The sequence below is a fragment of the Danio rerio genome, chromosome 22, assembly GCF_049306965.1.
Source record: "Danio rerio strain Tuebingen ecotype United States chromosome 22, GRCz12tu, whole genome shotgun sequence".
In the NCBI taxonomy this organism is placed as follows: Eukaryota; Metazoa; Chordata; class Actinopteri; order Cypriniformes; family Danionidae; genus Danio; species Danio rerio.
The window spans coordinates 21,192,599-21,216,625 of NC_133197.1; the positions used below are offsets into that span (position 1 = coordinate 21,192,599).

Below are 24,027 nucleotides of genomic sequence, written 5' to 3' on the forward strand. Positions count from 1 at the left end.
GGTCGAGTAGTATGTTTAAATTCAAATGCAGTACCTACTGAGTAGTAGGCGGTTTTGGACGCAGCCATTGGCTGAGGAACATACCAAGGGCTCATTCATACAGAACACGTTTTCCATTGTTTTTTAACATGTGCTTGATGGACTTTTGCAACGCTTGCATCTAGTAATTTTTTGCATGAATATAACTTTTTTAGACGCCGTGTAAAGTTGAAATAATTTGCATTAAGCGCTGTTCATTAATGACAGTTCTAAAGCAGTGGACTAATTAGAAAAATTCGAAGGTGGGGCAAGTGTTGCAAGCTTCTGTTTAGAGTTGCTGACAACTGTTTTATTTGACGTTAACATGGTGGATGAGGCAGTTTGTTTGTTTTTTTATCTCAAGCACTACACAAGGTATTTTTCAGATAAACAAACAGCTAAAGTATTTCCAGGCAGGTTTTGACCGCATTACAGATACATACCACTACACTGATATCATTTTCACAGCCTACAAATTTCAAAAATCAAATCAAAACGACACAGAAGCCATTAGTTGAGATTCGTAAGAAAAAATCCTACAAACAGGAGTGGTTTGAGGACAAAACTATGACAAATGGTCAGCGTCATATCTCATTGGTTAGTGGGCCAACATATAGCACAACAGTGCTTCAAGCATCCTGACTTTGAGTCCCGAACCTTTTAAGATATTGTTCCCCCTGCTCTCTCTCCCTCTTCCTGCCAAAAATGTCCCTAAAAAATTTATATTAAAAAAAAAAGAAAAGACAAATGTCTCGAAGTGTCCATAGGTGTGGTAACCATAGTATACGCGGAGTAATTGACTCCACTCCATTGAATTATCAGAAAATAATGCACACCCAAGATGTTTTGCATATCTGAGATTTTCTAATCTGCTGTTGTGGACTTGATAGGGCCATTTGAAGATGCCCTGCGCCTCCATGAAGCTAGTGGGGTTTGTGTGCTGGAGGACAAATGGCCGAGTCCCCCGCGCCGCAGAGCCCCTGTGGCCCCTACAGAAGACCAGCTAAGACGAGAGATGTGGTACCACGGCCGAATGAGCCGCAGGGATGCTGAGAATCTGCTGGGCCGCGATGGGGATTTCCTGGTACGGGACAGCGCTACTAACCCAGGCCAGTACGTGCTGACGGGGATGCAGTGCGGCCTTCCTAAACATCTGCTGTTGGTGGATCCTGAAGGAGTGGTGAGTGGAGCTTCAGACTTATAATACAGAGCTGGTTTTCTGAGGCTTTTTATGAACTTACAGAGGAAGAAATGAAACGTTCAAGTTCTTCTGAAAAGGCTGTGTAATCTAATATGGCTAACTAGCCTATTTTGAGGTTAATTATTAATAATTGCAAAGACAATAATAAAAACATAGCGAGAATTGATTATTAAAATATATATTGTTAAATTTTATTAGAAAAAAGGCTAAGCCCTTTCTGTCAGTGATGTCCAGATCTGAACACGTGATGGAAAATCGGGCCTTTTCATACAGTTTCAGACTCGATCGGAATGGGATGTTACCTCCCGATTTGGACTTGAATATATGTATTTACAAAAATATACTCTCATTATTTTATAAAACATTAATAGTTATGCTGTGGCACAGAGTTACACCTCTTTCTTGACTTCACACAGCAACGCGTGCAGCATGACATCACTTTGTTGCAGAGATGCTATTGGTTAAACGCTGGCAAAGTAGACATGAAGCAGCTTGAAGTGTTAAGCATGAGTATGTCTGTGTCTGGAGGTATTATAAAGTTGATGATGACATTATTGCTATAGCAAACTGTGAGACATGTAAACTTGGGATTGCCTGCCGGGTATTTTAAGTTGAGGTGCTCTTTGTTTTATAGTATATATACTGTTGCCAAAAGTAAAGAATTGATGCTATTTATTTCTTAATTGTTCTAGCTACCACACAGAAGTGTTCTGTTTGTTAACAGATTTGTTGAATGTTAAAGTAAGGTGAATTAAATATTAAATAAGGAACATCCTGGATGTTTCTTACTCTTCTTTATTCTTTTTTTATGTTTAATAGAAGTATCGGATCGGGTTTTGGTATCAGTAGATAATCAAAATCAATTGACTCTGATTCAGACTCGAGGGCAAAAAAACCTGATCGGGACATTCCTCCTTACTGTGGAGTCAGGCCTACAATCACAGAATGCTTAAAAAAGTTATAAATAAACTGTAACAGTCAGTAAACATTATACGATTATAATAGAGATACAGTTTATACTCATATTTATAGTAATGCTGATGATTATTATTAATAATAATAATGACCACAGCGGAATGAACCACCGACTTATCCAGCATATGTTTTACACAGCGGGTTCCCTTCTAGCAGCTATAGCGCATGTCTTTAGACTAAGGGGGAAACCAGACCACCCGGAGGATACCCACACAAAGACTAAGAGAACATGCAAACTCCACACAGAAATGCCAACTGGCCCAGCCAGGACTCGAACCAGCTACCTTCTTGCTGTGAGGCAACAGTGCTAACCACTGAGCCACCATGTTGCCTATTATTAAAAATACAACACCTCATTAATCTATAAAAAATACGGCACATTTCACAAAATAAAGTCAGTTACATGTAATAAAAACATTTCAACAGAAAAATAAATCACAATTTAATATTGTTATTATTCTTATTAATAATAAATGTCAACTGGATAACAAAATAAAGATGCTGTAAAATGTGAAAATAAACATTTGAGATAATAATATTTATAATAATAGTAATCATTTTTATTATTATTGTTGTTATTATTATTATTAATGACACTACAAGTGAGATAACATTTATTACCTAAATAGAAAATTAGGAATCGTCACTATTATTATTAATAAATAAATAATAAAAAAATGGCACCTTTCATAAAGTCTTTCTCGATTGATGGCATTCAGGTATCCCCCTCTTCCCAGGTGCACATTCTCGGGGTACTACTGTATTTGACGCTCAGCTCAGTTTTTGATCACTTTACGAACACAGCCTTTTTCCATCCCCGTAATATTGCACGCATCAGACCATTTCTGTCACAGTCAGATGCTGAGAGGCTTGTCCATGCCTTCATAACATCCTGCTTGATTTTTGCAATTCGCTCTTTGGAGGTTTACCTGCAAATTCTCTTAAAAGGTTACAGTATATTCAAAATTCTGCCGCACATGTTCTGACTTATAGATCCTCTCGCCGTCACATCACACCTGTTCTCCAGCGGCTTCATTGGCTATCGATTAGGTCACGTATTGATTTTAAGATTCTGATTTTAACTTATAAAGCAGTCCATATGCTAGCTCCTGATTACTTTCTACTCCTGCTCGCAGTCTTCACTCTGCTTCGGGTCTTACCCTGTTCCAGCCACGCTGCAGACTTAACACCATTGGTGGTCGGGCTTTTTCATACCGTGCTCCGAAATTATTGAATGCAATACCTATTACCATTAGAAATGCAGTGTCTCTTGACTGTGTTAAGAATCTTCTTATGACTCACCTCTTTAGTAGAGTTTTTATTTTGTGATCTATTGTTATCCTACTTATTGTTATATTTTCTTACTTACTGTTTCGCCTTGTAAGGCTTTGAGCTTGAGAAAAGCGCATTACAAATAAAATGTATTATTATTATTTTTATTTTTGTAAAATATAACGGTAAGTTACACGTAATATCAATCACAATTTCTTCTTACTATTATTTTAACAAACGTCACATTAATAAAGAAAGAGAAAAATCAATATACTGTAAAATGTGCAAATAAAAGTGAGGTGTTGAAGCTTGTATTAAAAAGTTTTAACATCTATGAAATAAGGTAAATCAGTTAAACAAATAATAATAATAATTCCTTATTTCTTCTAGGTCCGAACTAAAGACATGCTTTTCGAGAGCATCAGTCACCTGATCAACTACCATTTGACAAACAAGCTGCCGATTGTAGCGGCGGAGAGCGAACTACACCTCCAGCAGGTCGTCTGCCGAAAAATCTGACCTCATTTGAAGCCCATATTTATGGTGAGAGACAATTCCAGTAAATCAGTGTTTCCCAACTCTGTTCCTGGAGGCGCACCAACAGTACATCGTTTGCATGTCTCCCTTATCTGACCCATTAACTTCATTGATTAAGTTTTGGAGTCTTTTCTAAAGTTCTGATGAGTTGATCCAGGTGTTTGATTAGGGAGAGGTTGAAAATGTGTACTGCTGGTGTGTCTTTAGGAACAGGGTTGGGAAAAACTAAATATCAAGTAGTAATTGGTTGAGTAATTCACAGATTTTGCATCATGTTTGTTCAGGGATGAAGATGAAGGTCTCGAGGCCACACACTATTGCCTTAAACACAGACTCTGAGCTTCCACTGGGACTTGTGGGAAATCGCTGTTCCTGACCACAAACAGCTTTCAGCATGCCTCGCTCAATCGATCCCCTTCTTCATCTGAGAAGACCCTGACTGAGAGTTTGGCGTTGGGAAATGAAGTGCTTGTGAACTTTGAGTTTCCCAACAGACTGTTAGAAAAGTTACGACAAACACGAAAACTTCCCTTCCTCTACGAGCGATCGATCATTGAGCTGTCGTTTCTAAACGTGATGTATTCGCTAACTGTGGATCCGATCTTCTCTGATGGACGTCCCTGTGCTGTTGCGCTTTACCATCGGTTTGCTCTCAGGATGCCGTGTTTGTAATGGACGTTATATAAAGCTCATAAGCTCAGTCGCTGTAATGCAGTCGTATTGGACGCACATGTTTCATTTACGAACTCAGGACCAAACGTTTTTGGGTCACGCTCTTGAGATATTACCCCTTTTTTTGAATAACTGTGATCCAGATCCATTATACGTCATAGTTTTGTGTTGACACAAATGGTCACTCAAAGGTACATCCAGTAGTTTGTTGCGTGAACATGTTAACAAAACTTTCAGAATACATGGTATTTTTGTTTGTTATGATCCAAGTCTCAGATTATATTGTCAGGGTGTCCGCGGGGTCTTAAAAACTCTTAAAATGTCAAAAACTAAAATTTAGGCCTTAAATAGTCTTAAATCTACTGGAATATTGTGTTGTAAGTCTTAAATCTCTTTTAACAGGCCTTAATTTTCTTTTGTTCATGTTTAGCTAACCAATCTGGCCATTAACGCCTATACAAACACCAACAATTCTTCCATTTTTAACTCTATTTATACCATAATGGTTTAATTATTTTTCTTGCAATAACATTTGTTTGAAAGTCCGCCATGTATTTATTGTTGAGGATACTTTTATTATTACATTATTATTGTATAAGTCTAAAAATTTTTTCATAATAGGTAAAGTCTAGGTCAGATACGCAGACGACTAGAAGTGCGATATGCACATCAATATAACAGCATTTTTTTATGACACTGTATAACTATAATTCATATTTTTACAGTACTGTGACGGTTGGGGGTAGGCATTAAAAATATAATTTATTGGGTAATTTAATAGATAACATTAATAATACTCTGTACAACTACTGTTTTTGTTACTGTGACAGTTGGGTTTAGGGTTAGGGTGGGGGTAGACAGTAATAAAATACAATAAATCGGAAATTTAATAAATAATCTAAATAATTCTCATTATTATCTGGCTGCAACTGTATCCGAACTAGCAACAACCTTCATTTGGCCTTAAAAATGTTTTAAACTTAACTTGGTGAAACCTGCAGAAACCCTAATTGTTGTCCATGGGTTTGTTTCCGAAAACCGTCGTTAGCTAACTAATGTCGCAAGTTGAGAAGTTGTTGATTTGGCGTTTCCCAAATCCGTCATTCCAACGAACATTTGCAAACTGCATTGCAAACTTGTAAACTTGTAACTACACATCTAGAGCTGTAGTTTGAAGCAGAGTACTTGGCTGTGTTCTATTCCCAGTTATCCCCCTATGCCCTTTTTGTTTTGAACCTTCTAACATTTAAACTCTGAATGATTTAAAAAAAAAAAACATTAAAGTCTAAGGTGTAATTTGCTTTCAAAGTATTTTTACAGTTCAGATTTAGCGATCTTTATATTGACAATTGCGCTTCCTTCGTAGTGCACTTTGACAAAATTAAAGTCATTCTGAACACAGCCGTGGCTTATGTCGAAAGCTATAGGTGACCTATTATTTAAAAGCAGATTTTAGGCTATGTTACGTCTCCAAAGCTTGTGAAAACAAATATATATAAATATATAAGAATTTAGAGTAGGTTATTTATTAAGTATCTGTACTGTATATGACTGTATATGACTATGTATATGAGCCTGTTGATTAGAACATTTCTGCAGTGGTTTGAATGTCAAATTGTAAAAGTAGACCTTTTTTCATTTCTTATTAAATAGTCTACTGTAAATTAGGCCAACAACAATTAATGATTTATATATGTAACCCCACCGGTCCTACGCCACCCAACCCGCTCCGAGCTGGTATCGAGCCGGCAACCTTCCGCATGGGAGTCGGGTGCTCTACCGAGGAGGCTAAAGGCCATGGCCCCTAGTGTCTGTCGCTATCTTTAATGGTCAGAGGAGTGAGGTTTACCTGCACAGCACACACTAGCTGGCCTCCGTTACTCCGTTACACTCACCCCCCTAAACCTCACTCCCATCCGGGTCACGGCACCAATGTAACCCCACCGGTCCTACGCCACACAACCCGCTCCGAGCTGGTATCGAACCGACTCCCATATGGAAGGTCGCCGGTTCGATACCAGCTCGGAACGGTTGTGTGGCGTAGGACCGGCGGGGTTACATATAAAAGATTAGAATATGTGTTAGCTTACTGATTTTATATGGAATATTCCCAAAAATATTTGTAAAGGACACATATATAGATCTTTTATGTGTTGTTTACATATATTTGAATTAATATGGAAAATGATTGCAACTAACATTGGATTTTATAAAATGCACATGCGTGTAAAACAATAATTTGCACAAAAAAAAGGAGTTTTTACTTAAGAAGTAGTTACTGCTCCCTGTTGAGAGCGTCATTATGGGCGATAACTAAATTGGTTCAAATGATGGATCTGCGACAGAGAAACTGCAGGTTTTGGGAAACACTCATCTCTACATCTTTCTTTTCCCAAACGATGCATCATACTATGATAGTTCAGCTGCGAGTTATGTTGTTGTTTGGGAAACGTTCCCCTGCACAAGAAACATGTCAGACAATATTTAGCTTCCAAGCCAGTCATCACTTATCCTTTTTAGTTATGTGCATGGTGTCATTAAAATGGAAACAAGCCCATAACCAAACAATAGCTATTTTTTATTTTTTACATTTTGAAAATTGCCTAATGGAAACGTCAAAAAGCGTGAACATTTTTAAAAATGCTTGAGTAGAATGAGCTTTTTACCTAATAAGAAAAAAATGCACATGAACTAAGATGGAAACTCATTTACAGAATAAACTCCTGCATTCGCATCAACATCATGTGATTTTGTCACATGTGATAACCAAAATGGGCTTAATGGGACAGCATTAATAGAGAGACTGTTTTGGTTATACTTATAGCATCATTGCACAGCAGCGAGCTGCTTGGTTTGTATAATGTGACCAAACATTTTGTTTCCCTCATGCCAAATTCCATTACTTGGATTTTTTCTGTTCATTGAGCAAATGACCATTTTAGGCCTTAAAACGTCTTAAATCTTCTGGGATATTGTGTTGTAGGTCTTAAATCTTTTTTAACAGCTCTTAATTTTCTTTTGTTTATGTTTAGCTACCTAATCTGGCCAACGTCCATATAATCACCAACAATCCATCCATTTTTAACTCTATTTACCATAGTGGTTTAATTATTTAGCACGGCATTGGGAAAGAGGCCAGAAGACCCATGATTTACCCAGAAGTTTTGGGTATTCTAAAATCCCTCAGCCAAAGTCCATCATCAAAGTGGTTTAGTATTAATTCTTCTCAGAACCCTGTTGAGTGGCTGCGATCCCAAAGAGTGTTTCGTGTCTCCAAAAGGATGTTCATTGCATTTTGTCTTGATCTTCTGAGGTCGAGTTATTTATTCTATAAGACTAAAGGCCCACAGTGGCTTCTTCTATCATGTCAAATTCCATTTTTTCTTTCTGACATTTACAATAGAAGTATTGGGCCTCTGAAAGGGTGGCATGGACATCTAGAACTTTCCCCTGTTATTGCATCCCTGAACAACCCCAGCAAGCATTTTGCTTTTAAAAGATGTCTAATAGATGTCTAAACATAGTCGTCTTGGTTAAAACAAGGCTAACCTAAAACCTAACCTAACCTAACCTGAAAACCTAATAGACATCTAAGAATAGGCCAAATCAACAGAAATGAATGACTACACATTTAAAGTCTGTCTAATCTGTCTATTTGATGACTGGTCTAGTTTTGGGCTATTCTTAGATGTCTATTTTCACTGACAGCCCAAATTTAGCCTTGTTTTAGCCTGTCTGTCTTCGTTTAGATGTCTTTTAAACATTTGTTTGCTAGGACAGAGAGTCATTTGGTTTGAAAAATGTGATCAAACCTTCTTGTCTCCCTCACGCCAAATTTCAAATTGCTTGGATTTTTTCTGTGCTTTGAGAAAATGGCCATTTGCCCAAGCAGTTTCACAATAGATGTAGATCCACCAGTAACATAGCATAGAGCAGTGTTTCCCAATCCTGCTCCTGAAGGCACACCAACAGTACACTTTTCCCCCCTAATCAAACACACCTGAATCAACGCATCAGAACATTAGAAGAGACTCCAAAACCTAATGGATCAGATGAGGGAGACATCCAAAATATGTACTGTTGGTGTGCCTCCAGGAACAGTGTTGGGAAACTATGGTATATACAGTAGTATTCTCTGATGCAGAGTGAAAATGAGAGAGAAGAAAGCTTCTTGTTGTGTATATAATAATAATAATAATAATAATAAATGTGCAGAATTATCAGTTCAGCATATACACAATACACTAAAATGGACAGATTTGATCTCAGCTGAATTCCCTATAGCTGTTTGTTGGACATGTAAGGAATTACATATTGCGTAGACTCCAAAACTCTTTGGTGTCAAGAGGAACTGACACAAAACTCAAGATTATTATGATGGCGATCCGCATTAACTGATGTCAATACACCTCTGTAGACTTGAAGTGAAATAAACTACTGAATGTACCTTTACATATTCCTTTTCCGTTTCTCTGGAGGCAAAAGTCAACCCCAAACTTTTTTTAATATATTACAATAAATATTTTGTGACACTTTCAACCTAAACGCTGCTTTCTGGAGAAGTCTAGTCAACATAAAACTGACATTTCCCCTATAAAATGTGTTGAAATACTGTGTTCATATATAAAGCGAAGAGTCTGGCTCACTACTGTGCATAAAGAATCACACTGTGCTTCACTTTTCTTCCCTCGTTTTGAGAAAAAGAACATTCCAGTGCCTTAAACTTAATTATGTTTTGTTACCTACTGTATTTATACTTACTTTCTGCATCCTGGTACTATTTAAAAAGCTCTTGTTTACATTATGTATGAGACAGAATGGCATACTAGCACTCTAGTCGTATTATTTAGCTCAGATGGAGAGATGACAGTAGTCAAAGTGGTATGACTATTACACAGCCTGACAAAAAGTCTTGTCGCCTTGTTTTGAAACAAGTAATAACTTGACTTCTAGTTGATCATTTGGTATCAGAAGTGGCTTATATGAAAGGCAAAGTGCTCTAGATCAGGGGTTCCCAAACTTTTCAGCCCGCGACCCCCAAAATAACAATGCCAGTGACTCGCGACTCCCAACATCCTCTGAGGTGGTTATAAATACAGAAACCTTGCATGCAATATCACACACACACACACACACACACACACACACACACACACACACACACACACACACACGCATGCACACACACCAATAGACCCAAATCTATTCTTCGTTGAATTTTTTTAATGTTTGTCATTGCTGTATATGTGGCAGAAAGTTTAACCTGCTATTATAATTTCAATCTGCTGTGTCTTTAATATAATGTAATTACCCCAGGGATTGTAATCCAATAGAACTAGTAACTATAAGCTACTACAGTAACTATAAACGACTATTTTTTTTCTTTTCAGTAGGTTATGGATAAAATATTGTAATTCTTATGGTTTAATAAAAATAGATTTTTATAAATCCCCAGGCGACCCCCCCTTCATTGTCCCACAACTCCTCGGTGGCTCTAGATTACGCTTATTTTGCCAAAATTAAATATGAACATGCCTTAAATTTCAATTATTTAATTAGGACAGTAAGGTCAGACTTTGCTAAGGTAAAATCCTCGTCACTTAACAATTCATCTTCAATGCTCCCAGACATGCTTAATAATGTTCATATCTGGTGATTGGGCTGGTCAATCCAGCTGCACCTTGACCTTTTTTGCTTTCAGGAAATTTGATGTAGAGGCTGAAGTATGAGAAGGAGCCCTATCCTGCTGAAAAATTTGCCCTCTCTTGTGGTTTAGGCAGCACAAATGTCTTGATACCTCAGGCTGTTGATGTTGCCATTCCCTCTGTAGATCTCTCGTACAACCTCCTACTGAATGTAAACACAAACCATAATTTTTCCGTCACCAAACTTGATTCATTTCTATGAGAATCTTGGGTCCATGCGGGTTCCAGTAGGTCTTCTGCAGTATTCTTGATGACCTTCTGCCACTTTTCCAAATTGTCAACTTGAAGTTGTTAGAAGTTGAAGTTGTTATTTGTTGCTCTTAAAACTGGGATGGATGACAAGGCTTTTGTCAGGCAGTGTATATTAGTAGAGTCAACTGAAGCTGTTTTATCCGATTGGCATATTTCAGTTAGCGCCTGTTAGATTTTGGTCCATAAAGCTTGGTTTCCCCAAGCAACATGTAACCGTATTTTGCCAAGCACATTTTTATGGGCCCTCCTGCCTCAGCTGGAAGTTAATGTGGTGGGAATGCTAACAGCTAGCTTTCTCCAGGTATGCTAAACCACTAGAAACAAGTTACTTTACATTCTCAGGATGTCGTTTTCTCTCTGCTCTGTTCTCCTATGATCCAAAGGCATTCTCAATAAAACTGAACAGGAAGGGAAAAGTACTAGAAAATGTTTGGTTAACTCATTTTTAAAGACACATTACTCACAGTATGAAAATCTGTGATTTATAACGCTTGGTACACCGCAAAAATGCTTTTCTTCCTTAGATGTTTATCTTTTTTCTAGACTAAATATCTAAATATTCTTAAATCAAGAAGCATTTTCTAGACAAGCAAAGCATATTGTCCTGTTTTAAGAAATAATATGTCAAAATGAAGGGAGTTTTCCCTAAAAACATGCAAAATAATCTCATCTCAAAAAGAAAAACTAGATTATTTAGCTTCTTTTAAGGGAATACTCACCTCATTTTGCCATATTATTTCTTAAAAGAAGACAATATGTTTAGCTTGTCTAGAAAGTGCTTCATGATTTAAATTTTTTTTTAAATTTTTGGACTAGAAATGACAAAAAATGTAAGCAAGAAAAGCATTTTTCTGGCTAAATGAGGAAATATCTTGAAAAGGAAGCCTGCATTAATAGATCTGCCTGGTTGATTGTGGTTAAACACATGTGAGAGCACAGGATTTGACGTAGTCTTGCTCTATGTATCTTTTAACACCACAGAAATGTAAGATGACGTTCGTTTAACCACCAAAGTAATATTTACCATACACTTTTTTTAGCTGCATGAAACTATCAACCACAAACTTGCAAAAAAAAGGAAGAGCAAGTCAGCAGCATTTCTCGATGTTTATTGCAACGTGGTACAAAATGATCAGTGTTCTTCCTCACGAATCAACACAAGCCGGAAATAAAATAATCTCTGTCGTGTTCCAAAAACTATATCTTCTCATTCACAGTTTCAATATCTCACTCTCTGGTGGTGCACAATGCTGATAGGCTTGTGTTCAAGGGGTCACTTCAACTCAGTGTATTGCTGTCAGTAAAAAATGCACTAATTCTGACCTTTCTGTGTCATACGGAGGATTTGAAGCAAAAGCGCTTGAACTTCTTCATCCATACGGCCCTATTAAGACAAAAAGACATCATGATTTAAGACATCAGATGTTTCTGAAGACAAAAAGTCAAGCTTATGGGTCTCACCTGTACAGCAGCTAATAGATGAGAACGATATATTGAAACAACAGCCTTGTGTTTGCGCTCCCAGTCCTGATAAATGAAGAAAGTTGAAGATAAATGAATACATTTTTCATATATAATTCTATTTTTTCATATATATATATATATATATATATATATATATATATATATATATATATATATATATATATATATATATATATATATGAAAAAAATAATAATAACAATATATGTATGTATGTATATATACATATACATATATATATATATATATATATATATATATATATATATATATATATATATATATATTTTTTTTTTTTTTTTTTTTTATATCATGTTTTTAAATGTATACACTACCTGACAAAAGTCTTGTCGCTTATCAGAACTGGCTTGTATGAAAGGCAAAGTCTTCTAGGTGGCGCTTATTTTACCGAAATAAAATATGATCATGCCTTGGTTTTTAATTATTTAATTGAGTTAATTAAAGTAAGGTCTGAATTTGCTTAGACAAAAGTCTTGTCACTTAACAAAAAATAATGTACAGTATAGAATATAAAGTCATGCTGCAGTGGAGAAAGATTTAAAATTGTGTACGACTCCCATGAGCTTGGACGACTGCATCCATACATCTCTGCAATGACTCAAAAAACTTATTAATAAAGTCATCTGGAATTGCAAAGAAAGCGTTCATGCAGGACTCCCAGAGTTCATCATGATTCTTTAGATTCATCTTCAATGCCTCATCCTTCATCTTACCCCAGACATGCTCAACAATGTTCATGTCTGGTGATTGGGCTGGCTAATCTTGGAGCTTCTTGACCTTTTTTTTTAGGAATGTTGATGTGGAGGCTGAAGAATTTGCTCTCTCCTGTGGTTTGTAATGTATTGGGCAGCACAAATGTCTTGATACCTCAGGTTGTTGATGCTGCCATGTAACGTAGACTAACTATGTTCCGTACACTTTCCGCCCCCATGCGCACTTAAACGATCACTACTCTGTCATTGAAGGCCAGATAAGCATGTTTGTGTGCTCATTCTCTGGGTGAATACCTACTGCACAATCCGAAATTTGATTGATGTCTTTTGGACCAGTGGTTTTTGAGAAAAGAAGGGAAAAGTACCGCCTCCGCATGTGTACGGAAGATGATAGGTATTAACGGTGTTCCGTACATAATTAAATAGTGTTCCATACGGGGCGTATAACTTTAATTCACTGGCAAAAACAGTCATAGTTTGAAGTCTTATTAAAAACTTATGTCAGAATGTACTCTTATTATGTTTAACTTGAAGTTAATGTTATATTTAATTTATTTTTATGAAAGTTTGCAATGAAAGAACCTTACAATCATGTGTTTTAGATCATGCTTGTTTAATTAAAGCGTGACAATTTAAAATATTAAAACATTAAATTCATGCAAGTTAACGCTAACTTAACTGAGCGTTATGAATATAAACATCAATGCACAAAGATGATTGCAAATGATGCAAATGATTTGCAATGATGGCAAAAAGCGTTTGAAGCTCAGGCTCCCTCTGGCAGAGTTGCGACATGGTTTTATCATCACTCACAACTGATGTTTAAATATCCCCATTGCAAAACTTTTATTGAAAATGTAATTTACTTAACAATAAGTGATAATATTCATTTCATAAAGATTGTAACACTGTGTGATGCATACATTAAATGCAAATGTATATTTTCATTGCTCTAAATGTCTCCCCTCCCAAGCGACACTCGCACTACCACTGTTGATTTTTAAGGGCATTAGGTGGACGTAGCAAACTTATTGATTTTTTCTGGAAACATTTGGTAGGAGAGTCTCTGTTGTGATTGGGAATGAAAGAGTGAGACAAAGATTACACAGATATAAAGCTTGTCTACGGCCTGTATTTATTCAGAGATTGGTGTTAAAAGGTAATCTGTACGAAATATGGTTAGTCTACGTTACTCTGCAAATCTCTTGCTGACCCCTATGGTGAATGTAACCCCAAACCATGATTTTTTCTTCACCAAACTTGACTGATTTCAGTGAGAATCTTGGGTCCATGCTCCAATATGTCTTCTGCAGTATTTGTGATGATTAGGATGCAGTTCAACAGATGATTCATTGGAAAAATCTACCTTCTGCCACTTTTCCAAATGAATCAACTAGAAGTCAAGTTATAACTTGTTGCTCTTACAACTGGGATCGACGACAAGACTTTTGTCAGGTAGTGTATTTATCAACATGGCAATAGCATTGTTCTGTTTACCTGAAGCTGTTGTGTTAGTGAAGTCACTCGGTTCTGCAGTGCCAGCTGTTGTCCAGGAATCCCTGAGGACGGTGGTGATGGAGAACGTCCAAGTGGAGGAGTCAAAGCCCCCAGAGCCTCCTTCAGACGAAACACCTCCTTAGACAACTCTGTGATCTACAGAGAGACGTAAACAACCAAAAGTCTGATTCATGATTAGCAAGAAATGCTAACAAAAACAAGATATAAGCTCAAAAATATCCATTTTATATTCGACGTTTGATGTATGGTGTGTCTTAATTTACATTTTATTTTACATTTTCCATATATTAAGTTCTTTTAATTAAAAACATAACATTTTGAAACTAATATAAAACCTGACATGGACTGACACTTAAATGTTCTGCATTTTGAATGTGTTAAAGGGTCACGAAACACCAAAACACATTTTTTAAGCTGTTGACAGTCATATATTTGTCCCACGCTACTAAAAACACTATTAGGACACATTTATTACACTAAAAAGTGAAAAATGGCTGTTTTTGCGTTATTTTGAGCAAATTCGTTCTTCCGGTTTGAAACTAATTTTTGCCAATTAAATCCTGTATTCCAGTGTGGACACTGGCTGTCTGTACCTAGGAGTACTTTGTGACGTCTCTGAGTGTGCAGCATTATTTCATGAGAAAGACTTGGTTCAAAACAACTTCTTTATTATGCATGTTATAGCTGTGAAGATTGTTTTTACCTGTACATTGTTCAGACGGCAGAGAGACACCACGTTGTGTTGCCAAAACAAGTGAAAGCAGAAGAATTGTTTGGAGATATGGGTCGTCAGTGTTGCTTTTATAATTTGCTGCAACAAAGGTTTTGTTTTCATTTTCCTGCTATGAGAGTGCAGCTGGACTCGTGTGTGGATTACAGTGCATGCGACAAGTGACAGAAATACGTGTCTTTTCAAGTCTAGAAAAAAGGTGAAATCCGTATTTGCCGCTTGTCTCCTTTGATAAAAAACGCGGCTCCAGTTGATGTTGATTGTCCTGTCTCTACAGATTTGGTAAGCGATCAATGGTTTTGTTTGTTCATTCAGATGGCAAAGTTAGTTCTTATCGTCAGCAGTACTCTTTCAGTGTTTAAAGACAGACCTTAGTCAAAATGATTTCTAAGTTACTAAAATTTACAGTATGTTAATATCACTACAATATTATAGATTGAAAGATCTGCTGTAAATGCTGCTCTCCGAGTGTAAACATGTAAACACTGCAATCAAACCCTTACCGTCGTGTAGGATTTTTGCCGCATTTTGTGACAGGAATAGGGCACACGGCTTTTTGACCTATTGACCTATTGAGTGCATCCAAGTTACCGAGAAACGCGGAGAGTTTTTTTTCTCTTATTTGCAGTGCGGTATCAAACATAGCATTAAAAATACAAGCCTCCAGCAGTTCCTTGAATCAAATATCTCGTTTGTCATGAAGGGCATGAATAAAATGTTCCTGAATGAAAGAGCCAAACTGCAGTTAAGGTCCACATTTAATAATTTGGCAAATAGATCGATTACTGATGTCCATGTAAACACAGTCACTGTCTTTCTCTCCTGCGTCTGTGTGTTTGTTTTGCCTCTGTGAAAATAAGAATGTGCCCAAACCGAAACTCCCATTTTTATGCAAATTTTAATTTTATTTTTCCCTTTTCCTCCTCCGACACTCCCCCCTTAACAGAGCTGGAAACACCCACTTTCCTGACTTTTTCCAAACTAGAGGTGTGAAAACACCCTGCTGAAACGGGGTTTTCGTGGCCCTTTAAAACATATTTTCAGTTGGACCAGCAAATAAATGTGCAGATATCATGCTTCTATTGAAACCTTCTATTCTGTTGGAACCTTCAATGAAGGTTGAGCCCTTGTCAATGGAACATGCTATTTGGCACAAAACCACTTCACTGTGTTAATAATCATCAGTTGTACCCTTCATTCATTCATTAATTCATTTTTATCCTCTTTTCCGGAGTCCGGGTCATGAAGGCAGTAGTCTCAGGAGAGAACTCCAGACTTCCTTCTCCTCAGACATTTTCCCAGCTCCTCCAGGGGGATCCAGAGGCATTCTCAAGCCAGCCGAGAGACATACTGTAGTCTCTCCAGCATGTCCTTGATCTTCTTAGAGGCTTCCTCCCATTGGGACATGCCTGGAACACCTCCCTAGGTAGGTGTGTAGGAGGCATCAGAAAAAAATGTCCGAGCCACCTCAGCTGACTTCTCTTGATGTGGAGGAGCAGCGGCTCAACTTCGAGCTCCTCACCCTGTCTATAAGGGTGTGCCCAGGCACCCTGCAAAGAAAACTCATTTCGGCCGCTTGTATCTAAGATCTTGTCCTTTCAGGCATGACTCAAAGCACATGACCATAGGTGAGAATAGGAACGTAGATTGACCGATAAATTGAAAGCTCTGCCTTTCGGCTCAGCTCCTTCTTTACCACAACGGACCGGTACATCGACCGCATTACTGCTGCCGCTGCACCAATCTGCCTGTCAATGTCAAGTTCCATCCTTCCCTCACTCGTGAACAAAACCCTAAGAGACTTGAACTCCTCAACCTGGGGTAAGGACTTTTCTCCAACCTGGAGATGGCAAACCAAACTTCGAAACCCTGATTCCAAAGAGTCCTTTGAAGTGGCCAGTTTTGAGCTGTTAAATTTGCAACAACACTTCAATACTGAAGCATTGATTGTATTCCCTTGAAAGTGCCCTTCATAAGGCTATTTATTCCGTGTGGAATGCATCGATTTTAATACAAGTAAACTAACATCGTATATATTGGAATATATCTGTTCTATCTAAATTTTAGTACTAACATCTCAATTTTGCTAAATTAGTTTGTTGCATATCTCTGATTGGAGAACATTTTTGCAGAATTATGGGTAATGTAGTCACTGGGAATTCACATCATGATTACTTTGAAAAAGTAAGTAGTAATGCAGGCTGAAAATGTAAACAGAAAAATATAGCACTGATTAACAACCTTGCGGCTAACAGTCTTAATAGTAAAAATCAGTTCCCCCCCCATACCTTGCGGTCTTTCTCCTTGATGAGCCCCTGCGAGTGCTGGATGTCCTGGTGCAGCTGCTGGATGTGGGTGGACTCAGCCTGAAGATCCGTCAGCTGCTTTTTAACAGTCTCAAGCTGAGATTCAGCCACCTGACGCTCGCTCTTATTAAATAGCGCTTCCCGCTGGACCTGGAACACCTAAATGGGAGACTTCTCAAAGTAAAATACAGCTTGTTTTTCAGACGTGAGGTTTTAACAAGAAGGACAGCACACAGACCTCGAGGCAGGTCTTCTCATGCTTCCTTGCTAGATCAGCTAACTGGGCGGTCAAGGTGTTGATCTCAGCCTGAAGCGAGAGTCTCTGGGCCTCGTGGTCTTCTTTGGACACCAGTCCCTGTTCCAGAGCTTTCTGCGACCGCAGGTCTTTCAGTTCAGTCTCTTTCTTGCTCAGAGACTCCTGCGCTGCTGCTGCTATCTGTCGACTGTCCTCTAGAGAGCGCTCTAGATCTGCCTGAAATAAGAAACAATGTTAGAAAAGTGCGCTCTTGACAGGATAGTTCCCCCAAAAACTGTAATCCACTCATAATTGACTCACCCTCAAGTGGTTCCAAACCTTTATGAGTTTCTTTATTTCTGTTGAACACAAAAGAAGATATTTTGAACAATGTTGGAGACTGGAAGCCGTTGACATCCATTAAATGAAATAAAAATCTTCTTTTGTGTTCAACAGAAGAAACTCAAATAGGAAAATGATAACATTTTGTTTCTTGGGTGAACTATTCATTTAATAAAAGGATGGGTTTTTATATGATGCCATAGAGCACAGGTGTCAAACTCACAGTTCGGTACACTTTAGAGTTAACCCTCATTAAACACACCTGATCAAACTTCTTGAGTCCTTCAGGCTTGTTTGAAAGTGATGGATTCGTATTTCTGTCTACCAATCCGTAACAGCATGGATCAACATTTATCCTTTTCTCATTACTTTATTAATATGATTATTTGAATCAGTATTTAATCTTGAAATTATTTTGACTAATGAATAAAGTTAACACACTGCTTAATATAAGAATGTTCAGTGCATTTGCCTGTCATCTGTATTTATAAGCAATATAATCATTGTGGATCGGTTTGCAATGGCAATACTCCACTAATTAGAGCAAGGTAGGGCCCCAAAATTATTCTGCTTAGGGTCCCCAAATGTACAGGGCTGGCCCTGCCTACACATTTTCAAGTATACATAGAGGTGTACCGAAAATTCACAAACTAAATGAAATCTGCGGGAAATTATATATTTTTTGTTTAATAATTAGAAGGGAAGGCTTTTTCGCAGGTAAAGATTGCGTTCTGTGTGGTGGTCAAATGAAGGATTTGGTCCCCCTCTAAAAATCAAGTTTCCACTCACAGAGACTTTACTATGAACCTCTCTTGGCTCTGTTTCTTGTGCACTCCGTCCCCGTCTTTCCATCTTTTTAATTTTAGGAGCTTTCAGAAGCTTTCCTAAGAATGATTCATTCACAAATTATGTAGCTTACCTTGATTTTATCATGTTCTTCCTTGCTAACTGAGTCTTTTTGCGCAGCCTTTAGTTCGATTTCCAGTCTGGAGAGCTCAGTCTGCGCATGCTCACGCAGTGCCCTCTCAGCTTGCAGCTCTTTCTCTGTTTGAGCTAGCTGCTGGGCTACTGCGGACAGTGACTCCTGGTGTTTAACAAGTGGTACTGCGTCTCTCAGCTGTAGCACATCCTGAGCCCGGCTCTCTCTTTCAGCACACAGGCTGTCCAGAGCTTGGGCTGCCTCTTGCCTTGCCACCTCAAGCTCCTCTTTTATGGCCTCCAAGGTCCGGCCGCCCGGCGACATATGTAGAGAGTGGTCTGATTGGTCAAAAATAAGAGTTATATTTAAACGTTGGAATCAAATAGTTATTTTGGAGAGTCGCAGAGGGACAACAGGTGCACTCACCAGATGCAATGGAGACCTCTGAGCTCTCAGACGGCTCATCGTCCTCTTCATCCTCGTCAATGTGGGATGGGGGTCGGAGCCTTTCCAGCTCCAGCAAGGCCTGGTTGAGTCGAGCAGCCACTTCGGCACGTTCTTGAGCTAACTGATTAAGCTGAAGGCCTAAAGTGACCTGAACCTCTTCAAACTGACCTCGAGGGACGCTCTCCTTCAACTCCTGCTCGAGTTCTTCCACCCGTGCCTGCAATCCGTTCAATGGTGCTCCCTCGCCCTCCTTTTTTCCTGCTGCTTTGCTTAGCTCCAGGGCTTTTCCAAGCTCTTCCACCTGCTTTTTAAGGTTTACAACTGTCTCGTTCTCCTCTCCCTCTTTCTCTCTGTCTTGCAGAGCTGCCTCAAGTTCCTTCACCCTCTCTTTCAGCTGTTGCATGGTGTTGTTGTCATCCTCACTAAGCCCCTCCCCATCTGTCTTTTTGCTGACTAGCTCCGCCTCCAGCTCCTCTACCCTCGCTTTCAACTGGTGGGTCTCCAAATCTCCGCCTTCCACTGAGCTCTTTTCAGGCTTCTCTTCAGCATCCTCCACAGAGTAGACCCCTAAACGCATCTGTTCTTTGAGTTCCTCTAACTCAGCCTGGGCTTGGGACAACTTTTTCTCCAGTGCTTTTTGATGTTTCTCCTCTTTCTCTTCACATCTGAGAAGAAAAGCAAACATTTTAATCGCTTGATAGGATTCACATGTGCATGGTCCTTGTTAATGGACAGTCAAACATTTTTTTAAGTATTCGCATTGCACATTGAATAAAGTCTTGGTGATTTACACATTCATACTTAGAACAAATATTTTAGCCAAAAAGAAAAATATTCCACACCATTTACTCACAATCAAGTGGTTCTAAAGTTTAATGAATCTCTCTCTTCTGTTAAATGCAAAACAAGATATTCAGAAGAATGGTGGAAATTGGTAGCTATTGACGTCCACAATGGGTCCTGCTTTCCAACATTCTTCAGTATATCTTCCTTTGTGTTCAACTGAAGAAAGAATCTCAAACCGGTTTGATACAAGTGGAAGGTGAATAAATTATGACAGAATTCCAATTCCGGAAATAACAATCTTATTTAAATTTAAAGAGCCCCTATTATGGGATTTTGAAAATAAGCTTCCTTGCAGTGTAACACAGCACTAAGTGAATAAAAACATCCAGCTGAGGTGTAAATGCATAAGTGCACCGTGTTTAAAACTACTGATTAATTAACGGAATAGTCGACTCAGAGTCAAATAAATGAATCGTGTCGGGTTCAGATCTTTTGCTTGAATGCATCAACATCGATATGGTAGATCACCAAATATAAAATGCTGGCTCTGGTAAAACATGAAAGTGCCTTTCCCTTCAGACACAAGCAGAGCATGGGGATCACAGGACTGATGATGACACGAAGAATGACTACCACTAACAGATTGAGATTCGGCTGTAGGGAGTAAAGGGTTAAAGTTCATTTTCACAACAATACCACAGTATAGCCAACCTAGTGCTTTGTTTATTCCTGTTATTTTTCAGATTTTTGATACAATAACCTATGCTGTAATGCGGGATTCGTCGGCCGTTAGATACTAAAGGAAGGAGCAGAGACTTTTTTGTATGGGACTTTGGCTGTTTATCAATATCCATTCTTCAGCAATATTGCGTCCTCGTGTTCTCGTGTAACGTCATCCTCAGCTGCCAAAGACTGCAAGAACAGAGGATGTGTGAAACTTCCCGGATGTGTTGTTGATATTGAGGATGCAACGAAGAAGAAGATTTGCGCACCGAACTCGCTCTAGAAGTCCCAGAAGTCATTGCGGATGGAGATGGAAAGCGCATCATTTTATTATTAAAGTTCAGAGGTATAACATATTTATCTCAGGAGTTTCCCTAAATGAAAAGGTGAATATAAACATTACCATGAAAATCTTAATAAAGGCATAAACACATTAAGGGTGTTTATTTGCTGAAATTCGTATTTAAATCTGTTTTTTTTTGTATTATGCAATGTCTTTTTATAATGTTTTTATGCATAATATATATTTTGAAATAGGGAGAAACAATAAATCGTTGTATGAATGCTGTAATGTTTAAATTATTTTCTGTTAAAAATGCGTGAAGGTCATGTGACCATCAGGAAGAGAGCAGCATCTCAATTCTCAGAAGATGTTCTCTTTGTTCTCGTGGTCTCCTGAGTTCGGTCTTCCGAGGTGACCTGGCAAGACCGGTCTTCACAAGAACACAAGTCCGTTCACTGCGTTCTTGGAATTAGGAAGCAGCCTTTGTCAGACTTTGACAGGGACTTTGTCAGTAACCATTACAGTTCATATAAGCCAGTTTCTACTTCCTCTGAATGTAGGTGTATTTAAAATTGTTGCCTCATTTTGTGTTATTTGCAAAACATGTATTTAATTGTGTGTTGTAACTTGTAATCGGCCCGTGCAGCTAGTAATCACTGATCTATTATAGATCAGTGCTTGTACTGTATCTCTCAGGTTTAATCTGTATGGGCTATTTTCACATATCATGTCCAAAACCACGTTGAAAACGCGGCGTGTGCTTCTTTCTCTACTGATTTAAATGCGTTTCTGAATGTGCGATCCTCTGCTGTTTGCCTTTGCTATGGCCACCATCAGCTGTTCCTCTCAATTTTCAAAATAGTTCAACTTTTGCCACTATGTGGATTAATGATGAATGTGTGTCGTTGTTATTACTTGGGGTTAGGTTTGAGAGTAGAGTAATATGCTGGTGTTCAACTGCATTGCTTTATTGCATTCCTGCATTGGGCTATAACATACTCTGTGTGCTACTTCCTAGCCGCGGTGGCCATTCAAGCTGAACCTAGTTGACTAATCACAACATACTAGATTCATCAGACCAATCAGTGCAGATAAGCTTCACGCTAAGGAGGGGTTTGGGAACAAATGAATTGCTGAGGAATTCACATGGGAGTCGTTGGGATAATTAGGTAAAAATAAATGCATATTATAAGAAAATGAACAAGTTTTTTGACCTTGCATGCATATCAGTGTTATTAGAGACCCCCAAAACAAAATATAGAACAAAATAGGGGCTCTTTATCTACATTACCCAGGATCCTCTGCAATGCTTGAGGCTTCGGTTGAAGCCTGGGCTCTGGAGTATTTCTCCTGTAGTTCCTCAAACTCTCTCCTCAAAGATTCATATTGAGCTGTCGGAACAAAATCTGGACCTGAGCTTTGCATATCTGTGTCATCCTTCTCGAACATCTCCAGCATCTGCAGACCACAAAACAATATTTTGCTCCCCCCTCAGAATATTGCAATAACTAAGGTATTTATAGGTTTTCTCTTTTAAAGACAGCACATGTAGTTGCCATATGTTGCCTCTGCCATTATCCTCACAGAGTTCTTTGATCTGTTTGCTTAACCCTGAACTTCAGTGAAACTCAAACCAGATTCCGAGGACCCTCACTAACATTGTTGATTTATGTCAAATGTGCAAGTATAACTGGTAAATTTGCTACAAAAACATTTTACTAAGCTTATTTGTCTGAGAAAACACAAGAAAGCAGCATATGTTCCCCAAACATTTCCCAGAAGGGCTTTATGAGTCGAATGCCACAATAGCACTTACTTTAGCATACATGCCGTGTTATTTTTACCAGAATACAGTACCACACTGATCTGATTAATGCTATTATGATGTCAGCTGTGCTCTGTATATTTGGACCATGAAAGATATAATTGGGAATTGTGTGTCAAAGTTGAATGCTATTTTGGATTATATGTGAATAGCAATAATGTGTTAAATAGGGCTCCATGATAATGGAAACAAAACTGACATTGGGATGATAAAACTATTTAGACAGTAATTCCTTAGTTTTAGTTTTTATTTAGTTTTGAATTTTTGTTTTTACATTTTGTTTGTTTTAAATGGTTTTAGAGGCAGATTTACTAGTTTTTTTAGTTTTATGTTTTGAAATTGCTTAGTTTAACTTAAGATACATTTAAACATGTATTCATGACACAAAAACACTACCACTACCATCTAAATACCACAGCCATAAGTTAACAGAAATACGTACAATATGTGTGCAAGGCTGCTTCTGAGGTTAGATACAAAGTAGTGATAGGAACTTCAGATCTTTAACGTGAACCGGATCTTTTGTGACAATCCTACCATGTTAGGAATTAACATACTAAAAATATGTATCAGCAATCATAATTTCAGTCAGTTAAAACATCATGATCTGAAAGTTTCTTACAATTAGGTTTTGCAACCTAAATGAAGCATGATTCACTTTTTTTTATTCCATTATGACTTGTTATGAAATAAACATACGTTTTGCCAGATCCTCTCATTTAAGCCTTCGGTTTTCCCGCACTGCAGTAGTTCAAGTTTAGTTCAGTCAACCCGGGCTCATTGTGGAAACGTAGCCCCGCGGACGTTTCTGCGGACCTCGATTTACGTCCCGGGAGGTACGTATTCGAGCGGTTTTTGTTTTTCGCGGATCCGCGAGAGGCCGCTGTGCGCGCTTTTTCACGTCTCGGGCACCTCTCGGGAGCGCGCGCCGTTCGCGCCCGCGCCGTTCTCGCGCGAAAAGCCGCCGGATCGGCCGACTCGGCCGCCCTCCTCCTTCCCTAAACCCGAGCGACGGTTCCCAAAAGCCATCCAGAAAAAAAAAAAAAAAAGCAAAAGCCCTCGTC

At 38.4% G+C, this 24,027-nt stretch overlaps 2 protein-coding genes across 31 annotated transcripts in view; one reads left to right on the plus strand and one right to left on the minus strand.

The window, feature by feature from the left end:
- The window catches only part of shc2 (SHC (Src homology 2 domain containing) transforming protein 2), a 45,497-nt gene extending 39,347 nt beyond the window's left edge, over nt 1-6,150 (plus strand). For 15 of the 16 annotated variants that reach the window (XM_073936599.1, XM_073936603.1, XM_073936604.1 and 12 more), the window contains 3 exons: nt 909-1,198; nt 3,857-4,009; nt 4,288-6,150. In XM_073936599.1, the coding sequence (XP_073792700.1) occupies nt 909-1,198; nt 3,857-3,985 (419 nt within the window). In that variant the 3' untranslated portion in view covers nt 3,986-4,009; nt 4,288-6,150. 16 annotated transcript variants of the gene reach the window in all.
- Nucleotides 6,151-11,725: 5,575 nt separating this feature from the next.
- Nucleotides 11,726-24,027, minus strand: part of ankrd24 (ankyrin repeat domain 24) — a 35,050-nt gene continuing 22,748 nt past the window's right edge. For 11 of the 15 annotated variants that reach the window (XM_073937809.1, XM_073937805.1, XM_073937804.1 and 8 more), the window contains 8 exons: nt 22,430-22,596; nt 19,326-20,011; nt 18,900-19,237; nt 17,642-17,875; nt 17,386-17,562; nt 14,347-14,502; nt 12,094-12,159; nt 11,726-12,016 (listed from right to left, as the gene is read on the minus strand). In XM_073937809.1, coding sequence (XP_073793910.1) covers nt 11,945-12,016; nt 12,094-12,159; nt 14,347-14,502; nt 17,386-17,562; nt 17,642-17,875; nt 18,900-19,237; nt 19,326-20,011; nt 22,430-22,596 — 1,896 coding nt within the window. In that variant the 3' untranslated portion in view covers nt 11,726-11,944. Of the gene's footprint in view, nt 12,017-12,093; nt 12,160-14,346; nt 14,503-17,385; nt 17,563-17,641; nt 17,876-17,959; nt 17,998-18,899; nt 19,238-19,325; nt 20,012-22,429; nt 22,597-24,027 lie in introns of all 15 variants that reach the window. The other 4 variants (XR_012398171.1, XR_012398170.1, XR_012398168.1 and 1 more) reach the window with 1 other exon arrangement.